At 50.5% G+C, this 12,404-nt stretch overlaps 1 protein-coding gene across 1 annotated transcript; it reads left to right on the top strand.

The window, feature by feature from the left end:
* Positions 1 to 9,618: 9,618 nt before the first annotated feature.
* Positions 9,619 to 10,757, top strand: N7458_005523 (uncharacterized protein; the record flags this gene model as incomplete). Its single annotated transcript, XM_056908905.1, has 3 exons — positions 9,619 to 9,903; positions 9,964 to 10,097; positions 10,163 to 10,757. The coding sequence occupies 3 exons, from the start codon at positions 9,619 to 9,621 to the stop codon at positions 10,755 to 10,757; spliced, it is 1,014 nt and encodes a 337-aa protein (XP_056767523.1).
* Positions 10,758 to 12,404: the final 1,647 nt, after the last annotated feature.

The raw sequence follows: 12,404 nt of genomic DNA, 5'->3' as shown, positions 1-12,404 counted from the left end.
GAATTTGTGTCTCAAGATATCTGCGATATTGCTTCTTCGATTGCCCGGTCGGGGCTTAAAGAGCTAGCCAGAAAGCCTCTTGATTAACTTCTGGAGAGAATGTACTGTACCTCTCAGATGACCACATACCGCAGGAAGTCCACGTGTACGGAGTAAGCAATTTGAAACAAGCGGTCCAGGATCATTGGCCCTGTCGCAACTCCTCTGTCTTTACCCAGATAGTGCTAGCCTGGCATGAAGCCTGCAGCACCTAGCATGGAAGCTGCAGTAGTGTGGCCCCCTAACCTACAGTATGATCCCCTTCTCTTTTAGTGCTCGTACTGGGGATTACTGTAGCCGGATTAGGTAAATTAGCGGCTAACCCCCTGGTTCGTTGTGCTTTAGACTTCCCCCTTGCTAGATTAGCGCAGTTCTCTGTGCTAATTTTGCTCATTCGGGCAGTGCATGAACTATTTAGTGATCTGTAACGTAACAATATGTACCATGCCTGATCCTTCGACCACATGGCTCATACAGGGATATCAATCCTTCGTACCACCCGCCACTACTCCAGGGAAATTGAAATTCCCATGTCACATATGCGACAATTAAGGGCTCATAGAATGCTGGGGATCAGTAAATCATCAAGTTACAAGGGTAGCTCGGACCTTCGGCCGTCGGCAAGACGCTCATAACACCACCTACCGAGAGCAGCGTACTGGGTATAGCGCGCGACCTCCTCAGATATATTATGGAAAGAAAAGATAGAAATGAACAGCTCAAGGGAAACTGGGCTGGAGTAGCATTTTAGCATGGTCATTTCAGGTGTAGTTCATTGGAAATTCTGCTGTCCAGTACCCATCCTCTGGACAACCCAGCAAAGAGTATGTAGTGATACTCTCTGAAAGACGATCGATCGAAGCCCTGATACCCCCCTTCAAGGCTATGAGATCACCAGCCGAGCCAGCCAATTGAAAGCAAGTGATGTGCACTCTGGACGGATCTCGGGGGGTGCTCAGATTCCTCACAGGGCAGATTGCACCTACCGAGTCTGCCTTGCCATCCTGACAACCACATGGCCTGATCGACCGTGGAGTATCTGCTACTCTGAAACACCAACATGTTTCCCAACACTGCACCCCCTTGCAGCTTAGGAAATGCAGGAAGCCATCACCCACGACCATGGCCGCCATGTGGGATATTTTTACATCGCGATACTAACTCGATATGCCACTACACTATAAACTACTGCAATGGCTGCGGCCTCCCGAGCCTTCTCCTACCTCCCATCGACCGCAAATTTTGGGAATAGTTACTCCGTACAAGGTACGACCTAGGGCCTGATGTCATCTCGCGTGTCCTGCCAAGTTCGGTGATTTTGAATGGTGAGGCGAATGATTGTTGGTCGTTTGATAAAAGGCACCGGTCGCTTTAGTTATTAGGCTAAGACACGGGTTGCCTGGTGGTGCCTTGCAGCTGAAGAGAGCAATCCTAGACACTATCGAGGTGTCGCCTGGATTCATTTCCCCCTTAAATTTGTTCTTTTTCTGTTTCTACTCAAGCAGAAAGTTAAATATGTTTCCACCGTCTGATCTGTGCGGGAGGATTTGTGGAGAGCATGTTGTTCCCCAGAAGCCTAGTCCTACCCGCCCAACAGGTATTTCATCATAGGGATCAGAGCTAACGACGCCTTGAGAGGGAATTCAGTCTCCTGCCTCTTCTTGATAAATTTTCTTTCACATCAAATAACCTTTTAGATATTTTGTCCCGCGCTGACCACTACTTGTTTATTCCATATCATAGGTGTTGGAAGACTGAGTACTGCACTCAATACATCCTTCGGTGTTTACGGACTTTGGGCTTGGACTGCACTTGATCGAGTGGATAAGTATAGAACACAGTTACTTCCTGAGCATGCATGGCCGCCATCCCGTGCCAACACCGCCCCAACAGTCAAAAGCACTGTCAGAATCATAAGAATAATCTGCAGAGAAGAAGGAGGGTCCGTAATCCACCTACACACAATGAGCAGTCTGTATGCGGTATGCATGGCGCATTACCCAAAATCCCGGGTCCCATCATCCGTCGTCACTTTTTTTTCTCTCGCAGCACACAACAAAGAGCAATTACCTAGCATCCAAAGACGATCATCGTGTCCCCATTGGCCCACTCGTATGCAGATCAACCACCCGTCTCGAAACAATGCTTGGCTGGGTCGTAAAAGCACGGGAAGGACCCATCGTGAACCGTGAGGTAAAAATAAATCAGAAATAAAGCTGAGATACAAACTACAGTCGAAACGAGCACGGCTGTACAGGTATCCCATCCAAGCCGTATCCGTACGCTGGCGGCCAGATGTCTGGAGTGCCAGGGAGTGGATCTTGAGCCGAACGGGGCATCTTGTCCCACCATTTTCATACCGTGGCTACTTTACGACCACGTGGACCTCATAGGGGGAACAAACAGAAATGACTGAGATACATACTTAGACAACAGAGGAGGAGATGATGAGGGGGAAGAGGCATGATAACCTCATAACCGGTCATCGGCCATTGGCCGGAGAATGCTGGGTATGCAACCAAGATGGGGATGAGTGGAGACAGTGAATGCTCGCGCAGCTAACTCGATTGGGAAAATGTACATGTATAGTTCTGGTAACTACCTCTTACTTAAATAGGTTAAGTCAAGCTAATAAACCACCTAATCCCAGTTAAGCTGAGCTAGTCCAAAACGGGAAATGGTGATGCTCTTGGTCATAAGAAATTAAAAGACTCTAAACCTATTCTGGATAGGGTACAACCCATTTTGACAAGTCATAAGGCTAACGGCGGTTAACAAGCTCCCGACCGTGTCATTTGGTGGAGATGCGGTTAGCTTCGACGGGGCTTGGCCGAGAGGAATTGCCAAACGGTTTTGGCGCTGTATCCATGTCCCAAACAGTCGCGGTCCAGATGCTCCGTGCTATGATTAAGGTTGCGAAGGATTGAAGGGTACATGGAAGGAAGCTTATCTTGGGAGGTTGGTTGGCTTAATCTTTGTAGTTTGCATCCTGGCGTGTCGAGCGCTAAGGGCCGACATCCGATACACCTGAAGAAGTAAAAGGAAAGAAAACAACCGAGTACTCTTTGAACGGCAAAACGGCACATCTTCGGGCGTAATGGCGGGTTGCCTGTAGCGTGGTTTTCAATACTGTCGTTCCGAGACGCTGGATGCTGGGCGCGGGTGAGCAGGACAAAATTACTCCCAGGCTTGTTTCGATCGCAATAATGGCGGCCCCTGAGTTACAAACAAGTAATTAGTAGCTCAGCCTCTTGTGTTGGGGCGAGGCTGATTTGAACAGATAGGTAAATTGCAACGTAGCCATGAAATCGGAAACAAAACGAGATGGGAAGAGCCGTGGAAAGGGGGGCTCCATGCTGGGGCCACGATCTGAACCTAATTAGGATATGGTACGTCGTGCTCGTTGCCACATCGGAAGAGAACGCAAAGGACTCGAAGGTCGGGTTCAGCAGGCTCACCATAACAATTAAATTTTTCAAGAGTCTGCGCAGAGGCAGTGGCTGTCACCATTCGGCATTGGTTAGTGATTGATATGAAAATAGGAAAGAGTTGCGCATGAGCGGTCGCGATGTGGACGATATTCTAACTCGCTTGATGGGCGACTACAGTACTTTGTGACTAGTAACTACGGTAGTTATCAACAACAGCAACCGCGACCAAGATAGGATAAGGTAGTCGAGATCAGCTCTCCTACATCAACGTGCCGTGCATGTTAGGCAAACCACAGGGCTGCACGCTGATATGCCATGATCCTTGAGATCACACTATGGATTTAACGTCCCGGTCTGAGGTCAGATTTCAGGAGCCGTGAAGAATTTGGCCCCGTTGCCCTACCCGTGATGGATCTCGTCAGACCTAAGCCCTGAAGGGTTCATGAAGAGGCCAAGCCAGTATTGGCGCTAGCAGTGGCAGTTCGGAGAGGGGCAGCGGAGTGTCAGACCTTGCGAACAGACCTTCCTATCCGTTGGATTGGATTAAGGCTTGGAAGTCCACATGTTAGAGGGAGGGATCCACCTACAAGTTCGCATGGACTTAGGTGGTTCCTTTTACCACACCCAGGAGCAGGTGTGAGCGATCATCAACCGATTGTGGCCGACGCTGCGACCGATCGGCCGGGGATGGACTCGTCCATTTGGTCTGGCCTTCTCGCCCTCAAAGCAGATCAACTTGATCAGACGGTCGCCAGCCGCCAGGGCCTCGGAGTGGAGTCGACAGACGGCCCAGTCCCGTTATTTGTCAGTACCAGTGGGTGCTGTTCTGTTATGTTTCTTCTTCCGCGGGCAAATTCCGCCTGGAGGACTGTGACAACAACGAACCGTGTCGATCGTGTTTGCAATTTCATATCGAGCCCACGCTCCAGACACATCACTGAACCCGACACATTGGAACCGAGTCATACTAGAAGCCTCTCAAGCGACGGAAACAAAAACAAGGGGGTAAGAATTTGTGAATTTCCACTACATAGTTATTCACACTGTAGTCGGCAGTGACTATACCTAACTAAGGGCTGGGTAACGAGAGACCCGCAGTCGTCACCTTGACAAAGACTAAGGTGCTGAGGAGAGACGGGAAGTTCAGCAAGTACAGTTACTCTCGGACAATCTTACCAACGGCTGCAACCTAACAGACAACCAAGATTTTTATTATCTTGGAAGCTACTCTGTACTGTTCCTTGAAGACCTCGCATCTCACTATCTCACTCGCCAGCCAGTCCTATCCGTTAATTCCAGCCCTCCATGGACCACCAAAAGGCCCCCTCCAAGCCTCCAAGCCCCAAAAGCCTTCCCCGACGGCCCCAGAATTGCCAGCAACCCTAAAAAAAGAACCAACATTGAATCGCGCATCGTGACTGGCGACTTCGTGATAGACTAAACCCTTCTGCGGAGCTACCAAAGCCATGGGGGGCCAATGACGATTTGGGGACACCTAGGATCAAGTAGGTCAGCACTTATCGTCTTCAGGCCCGACATCGCGACAACGGCTATTTGTCTTCTGTCACACATCATTGGCTCTGAATGATATTGCGCAGTCAATCGTTAGCTGGAAAACTGTCAGATGGTCTGTAAATCTCCAAGCTGGGTACAATGGGGCCCTTTCTGTCGTGCATGACATCTGAAAGTGGGAGATGAAGGGGCCCACGGACTTCATACTTTCGAAGGTGGGCAAACCTGGCGCACAAGAAAATCAACTAAAATTCGAATGACAAAAGAAATCAGGTATTTGCGGAATCTCCGAGGAATTCCCATCGTCATAGAAAGTGGCCCGGTCGCCAACTCCCATAGTTTTGGTCCCTGGTTCCTGGTCCGTGGAGCGGGATGATTCAGTAGCACTCTCTTCCCTACCAGACAATAGGACAGAGGACGATATGTATACTCTCTAATCCATCGTCATCGTCATGATCCGCATGCCGCATACAAAACCAGCTCGAAGGATTGAACCCCCCTCACCGTGACACCACGTGAAGAGCAGACCTCCGCTTGTCAGAGCAAAAGTACGAAGGATTATTTGGCGCGAACCACCGTCCCAAGCAAGGAAAATTACCAGCCATCCACGAGTTGGCCAGTTAATTAACCCTGCCCAGGCACTAACCCGTCCTAATTCAGCCCTAACCCAGATACAACCTTAGTGTAATGCAGGAAACAAAAAAGCGGGTTAATTCACCCTAAGCCCCGAATAAGGCCGACTGGCGGCACACTAAGACCTTTAACAGATTAGACTGCGATCATAGCGGGGCGGAGCATGGTGATTTGTCTGAGCGGACAATGTAAATCGCTCGCCAGCCGCCACGAGGAGACCCGGATGGGGAAACCCATGAGTACACTAGCACTAACTTGGATTTCCCCACTACTACTTCGGAAAGTGGGAGGCTTGTCAACGGGAAGCTGGCGATCAAACACCTAGCACTGGAGCTATCCCCCATGCTCCGATCTAATCTGAGCATGGCTGTGCTATATTGCGGGAAGAGAAAATCCCGTTCGTGCCGCTATGACACCCATCGTGAACTAGACTGGGCGATCTGTCAAGTTGGCGTCTCGACCAGTCATGGATGAGCTTGCTAGGCAAGTACACCGATATCCGGTGGGATATACTCGGCTCCGCGCTGTAGGTAGTGGTGTCCTGTCTCTCTTCAGCATATGGCCCCAGGAAGAGGAGCTAGCGTAAGAGAAAGGGGACGAAATAAAAAGCAAAGATTCAGCCTTGTCTACGCCATGTCCAGATTCGATAACTGATTTCGAGATTTCTCGGCGCCTGATTGGTTTCTCTCGCGGAGATATATACACTGCCCTGCCAAGCAGTCTTTACAATGTACCTGACCCGCCTACCACAACCTTACCTATGAATAATAATGTATAAAAAAGTAATGAATAATTCAAGAAAAGGCACCACTTCTTCATGTAGTATGTCTTGCGTGCTGATGGCATGCCCCTGCATGGAACCAGACCCAAATTCAACCCCCAATACACCGTCACTATCACCATCACCAAACAGGTCTTCAATTCATATCGTCCCCTCTTCACGGCCCCAATAGATCTATTTTTCGCATATTCGGGGCCGACCAACGGATCCAAGTAGTTGCAACTTGAAGATTTTCTTTGGGAATGGCTTGACACAGCTTAACCCGGAGCGAACTCCGATGCTGCCCTCGAATAAGCTGTAAGCCACCTGCAACAGGACACCCTGCCAGCTTCTCTTGTTAGACGGTCCAGATCGGACGGTTACCCCTGGCTGAAGCAAGGGAACCCATGCCACTTGTCACGAGGATGACCCAGCTTATGCGCAGCTAGTCAGCGTGTTGGGATACCAAGGTATGAGGTATATCACGCGACATGGGGTACAGCATTCTACGGTAGGCGGGGGCCAGCGATGGAGTTGGCTTTCTTAGTCATGGCTTTACAGTAGAGCGTAAGAGATGAACTGGGCATTTGATTGTACAGTATAGTAGTGCTATAGTATAATAGTGTACATTAGTAGAGAGATACACCTATCGAACATATGTGTGGGCCGCGGTCGGTCGAGTTAGACTATAGAGTACGTGCACAGGGTCTTGCACCGATCAAAGAATAAACATGGCGAAGCATTCTTCATTGCATGCAGAACCAAACAACGTGAAGGAATTACAGTTTAGGGCAGTGCCTTTCCCGCTTTCTATTTTCATCTCAACGAACCCCCATCCTTCCCGTGCGAGGCTCCCATCGCAGATCATGTCAAGGCCCGGGTCAAGGCATATCTCGAAGATCCAGATCTTTGTGACGTCGGGAACAGAGTGCTTGTTTGGGGCCTTTTCAGGTCGGGGGCCTTTTCGATGTGGGTAAGGGAGATCGTGGGCAGGTTTATTCTTTTTATCCAATTTTGACCCCATGTAGTAACGGATCTGCAAGCCTGAAACACGCCAGGGAACTGCTGAACTGCCCGCCAAGCCCTAAGCTCACGTCCCAAATTCCCCCATTCCTTCATTCCTCCTAAGGCGTACTCGGCAGACCCACTAGGCTGATTCTTGACTTCTGGAGTGCCCGTCATGAAGGCTCTCTTTTTGGATTCCTGAGTGCCTTGGATCGAAGAAGATCCACTACGATCTTCCGATATTCATCTGTGAGATCTAGATGGATGAGTAGTAATAAGGGTCTTTCATGGTATTATTGAATTTGAATTATAGACGAAGTACTATCTGTTTGCTCGGTCGGGATCTCAAGCAGGCTGTTCACAACTGACCTCTGAGGAGGAATCATGCAAGATAAATGCATAGTATCTCAATGTGGAACGGAAGGAAGAATAAAGAAGAGTGTTCTGACAATTGTTTTGCGTACAGTCTGACACGCAGGATATTCGAATCAGCCTCAGGGGGGGATAGTACTTCTCTCCAGTATGGAGGACACAAGGCGTACTACACGGTGATAAGTCGATGACATCGGTAGCCAATGGTCGGGCCCCCCAAGCGAGTCACCAGCTCACCAAAACGGGCTTAAAGTGCGATCCTGCGAGAGCCCAACCTGGATGAACCCTGTCCTAGCCCCCGTTTACTGGCCTCTGGCTGGTTGACGGGGCGCGGCTCCACTCCCCAGCGCAGTGGGGCAAACCCGTTGTCTTCCGTGGGAGCTTGGACGAGCTGCTCGAGATCCACGCAATTTGGAATTGAAATCTGGAGTTTTGGAGGGGGGTCGGAAAGATGGGCGTATGGTGGGCCACCACCACCATACACCCGACATATGGCCGCGATAGTCATTCTATACGATAGTACCCAATGATCGCAAGGATGTAGTTTTTTTGGTACTATCAATCCCATATATTTTTGTAGACAAACCTGCACGACACATGGAAAAATACCACCCAACAACACAGCCAACATTGATTGACCCTCCGACCAGAGAAGAAATCCTGGCGCATGCATCCCCAGTGCATCGGTAGCGAGCCTTCCAGTCCTCCATCCACTCACGACGCTATCTCAACCAACACAATGCTCATTGATGCCAATTCGCAGGGGTAGACTAAAGTGCACTAAGCATTTAGTCTCCTTAGCACCTTGACCACCCTCTGTTTTCCCAGTGGGCCTCCTCTGGGTCTCCCCCGTGAGGGTCACCGAGAGTCCCTCAGGCGGTGGTGCCAGTTTTTTTGTTTGGCCAGAACTCGATTGCCCTCTTAACTAAATGGGAAATCCGTCGACATGCCCAATCTGGCCAGTGGGAGGGATGGATCTCCGTTTCTTGAGCGGTTATTGCTTGCTGGGAAGTATACCAATGTTCGAGTACTCGAGTATGCATGTATGTAGTATAATATTCCAATCGAATCGGTATCATCATGATGATGATTTGATCATTCTCCCCTTCTGTCTGATTATCATTACCCATCCTCCGCTCTCCTCGTTTCCCCTGCCGCTGCACGCCTCAGCCGCACAACCCTGAACTTTGAAGCCTGAGCCAACCGTCCATTCCGCCATCGTCCCAATTTGTCCGCTCGCGCCGCTAACCCGCCTTGGCAAGGATGGTCGGGCTGGTGCGCCCCCTGGTCGAACAAAACGTGGTGTCATTTAATCATTTTTTAATTTCGAATATTTTATTATACGAGAATTAATGTTCCGTTTTCTGAATTTGATAATTTTAGGAGGGGCTTATACTACACACTTGATCTTCCCGAGCGATCATCGCCTCCACGCCCGTGCTTGGTTCCCTCTCGGATCTAAGGTTAGGGAAACATCCCGTTTATGGGTATTTTTGGAACCGTGGGAATTTAGCTCGGATTTTAATTACTATCATTGTTGGATTTGCTTTGATTTTATTTTATTTTATTTTATTTTTTATTTTTTATTTTCCCAGCTGGATTTTCATTTGGGAAGTCTAATAATCCGCCAGGAGATCTGTAGGAACAGCCTTGTTAGTGCTATCAGCGTGCCTCTATATCAGTCCACTCTTCCTCCGCTCTTCTTCACCCTCTTCTGCAGTTTCAGTTTCAGCCATCCTCTGCAGCGTTCGCATTTCTTCAACGCCCTTCTTCAATTACATCACTCACACCCGAGCCTCCAATTCTATATAGCTTGTCTTCCTCCCCCTTCGTCCTCGACTCCCTCCCCATCCTTTCCTCCACAGGATGGCCCGAGGATCCTCACAGGAGCGCAAGAACATTTCCAACAACGCCTCTCGATCTTCGAACCAAATCATCGCTGTCTTGAACAGCCCTGCCACCTCGGCCTCGCCTTCTCCCGAACCTCATCTCGTCTCATCATCCACCATGGTGGGCCGCAAGAACACTATGCGCTACAGCCCTCAGACAGAGCTTCCGTTGCCTGTCACATACACCCCCACCACCCACCGAATTAGCAAGGCAAAGAAGGGCAAGCGCGTACATGCTTGCGAGTATCCCGGTTGCAACAAGGTATGCGCTCGTTGATATTAGTTTATGCGCAATAAAGCTGACTCCAAATCCGTAACCTAGGTCTTCACCCGCGCCGAGCACCGGAGACGTCACGAATTGAACCATAATCCAGAGGCTTCCTACCGGTGTACACACCATGGCTGCAGGAAGGCCTTCCACCGGCCAGATCTGCTTGCACGCCACATGGAAAGACAGTGAGTTGGAGTCTCCCCAATTGCGACTGAAAAGACCGAAAGAGCTAACGACTATCACGCAATAGTGAACTCGAATCGCAGCCTGAACCAACCCAATGGACTCCCCAGACCTCAACTCCCCTTGTGAACGACTCGACTTCTGTCCCACGCTGCATGCCCATGGACGGCGGAAGTATGCTGGCTGGTGCCTCCCAGCAGTCGCACTCGATGTCTATCGGCTCAATCGTGGCTCCTGGAATTCACCCGGACCTGGCCAACAACTGCTCGCTGATGTGGAACGGCATGGACCTGCCTCTCCAGCCGCGCCCAGCGGCCAACCTGTTCCAGAATCAGCTCCCCGAGTCCGCAGATGACAGCCCATTCTACTCCTCGCCCGCAGAGACCTGTCCCTCCCCTCTATCGGACGTTGCCTTCTCCATGCCTCCTCACTCTAGCTCTATCTCCTCGATCTCTTCAGCCGGCACCTCCATCATCGATCAGTACCCCAAGGGTCTCTTGAAGGCCGACGTGACCTCCTCCCCCACTACAGATGCACTCGCCTTTGCGATGGGACGGCTCCGACGCGGGCATGCCGCCTTCTCACCTCGTGCCGATCTCGCTGGAGGAGAGCCTACTCCAGCCGCCAGTCCAGTGCCAGTACCCTTCTCCCTCCTGGTCTAGCGCTGACTGCTTGCCATACGACGAGCATGTCCAGTCATTGACCCACTTCCAGCCCATGAACTGGAAGCAGTGGACAATGTGAAAGGACCACGCCTGATTGGATCTTTGATCGAGACACCATCCAAGAAGACCAGGGGCCACGCTCCATTCTCATAACTGATGACTCCTTGCTCTCTCTCCCAAGCTCTCTCCTCTCCTGGCTGCTAGCTGCTAGCTGCGTCTCGAGTCGATGGGTCGCATAAGGCACCATCACAATGACTCTTATCCTCTGGCTCCCCCACCGGAGGCGCCGCGACCCGCCGCAGCCCCTCCCTAATTAACCCGCAAACCACAAAAAAAGGAAAAAAAAAGGCCTACCCAGCCTGGACTCGCTAAATGCGCCAACAAAGAAAGAAAAAGTTGCAAGCGACATGCAGAGCCTGGATTCACCCACACCTCCAACCTCTACTCCATCTTCCCGCCTTGAACAAAACCACAGGGGTAGCGGGGCATAAATTCCACCCCGAAAGGCCTCCAGGGTATTCGCAGATCGGGCAACACCGGCCCCAAGCGTCGCGAGGCGCGACCGCGGAGCGACTTCCAGTGGAGACGGTCTGCTTCGGGCAAGCGGCTCCACTAGAGAGCCATTGTACCAAAGAAACAATAACCAAAACAAAGGGAGAGCCGCAGACGCGAAGAGAAACTCTTCTCATTCTTATCGATTTCTGTTTGCGTTGTTTCAGTTCATGGGATAGATCATTCCAGGCGTTTATGAGTTCCTGGTGTTGATTTCTCCTCTGTTGTTGATGATTTGATGTTGGACATGCATCTCCTGTGTTTGTTCTGTTTTTTGACATGTTTTGTCTTTGTTTCTTTTCTTTCTCTTTCCTTTGTGTTGTATACCCATATGTGTCGTACCCTCCCCTGATGCCATGTGTCACTCGACCTCTGATATATACGAATACCCTCCAGTCGACTGTACATACTTTTCGCTTGACTCTGCATATACTTCAAAGCCAATGGACATACAGATACTGATCCGAACCCAAGTTTCTCCATTCATCTCCTAGTAGTCTCCAGTAGTCTTTGATCGCTGAACCCAAACACAAATACTTACTCTAAGCGACTGTCCTCCGACGGAAACTCCTCCGAAGCGCCGACCCACAGAGCCGCACACCGTCACCTTGTCTCACCCAAACCAACTGGCAGCAACCATGATCGGCTGGAACTGGAGGCCTATTCAAAAGCAACCCTCTTCAAGAATCCCATTTATCCAGCAAGAACTGAATCAGGACAATCCAGACTCGGATCTCCAGCTCCCTCTAACGTCCATCTGATGCTGTGCCTTCTTCTACGCACTACGAACCGTGGTTCGGCAGATCGCCCTATGCCACCACGGTCGGCGGGCGCGCCACGATTTGCAATCGTGGAGAGTTCACGCGTGAATGACTGAATCCACCTGAGTTGAGTTACCCACGTCTCATTTCCCCCTCCAGCCTCCGTAAAGATAATTCCAAATGCCGCCAGTCACTTAGTACACAACCTCGCCATCGGATCTCGGCATCACGGCGTCATGAATAAGGGGGATCAGAGTTTGTGAACCCTGCCAGTGATTCTAGTGATGACTGGAAGCGGTCGCGCCACGCAGGTCTTGGGTCACTTTGGGGA

The sequence above is a fragment of the Penicillium daleae genome (assembly GCF_028827525.1).
Source record: "Penicillium daleae strain IBT 16125 chromosome Unknown utg000005l_segment0_segment0, whole genome shotgun sequence".
Classification (NCBI taxonomy): Eukaryota; Fungi; Ascomycota; class Eurotiomycetes; order Eurotiales; family Aspergillaceae; genus Penicillium; species Penicillium daleae.
Note: the sequence above shows the minus strand (reverse complement) of the source record. Positions and strands in the feature narration are given on the sequence as shown.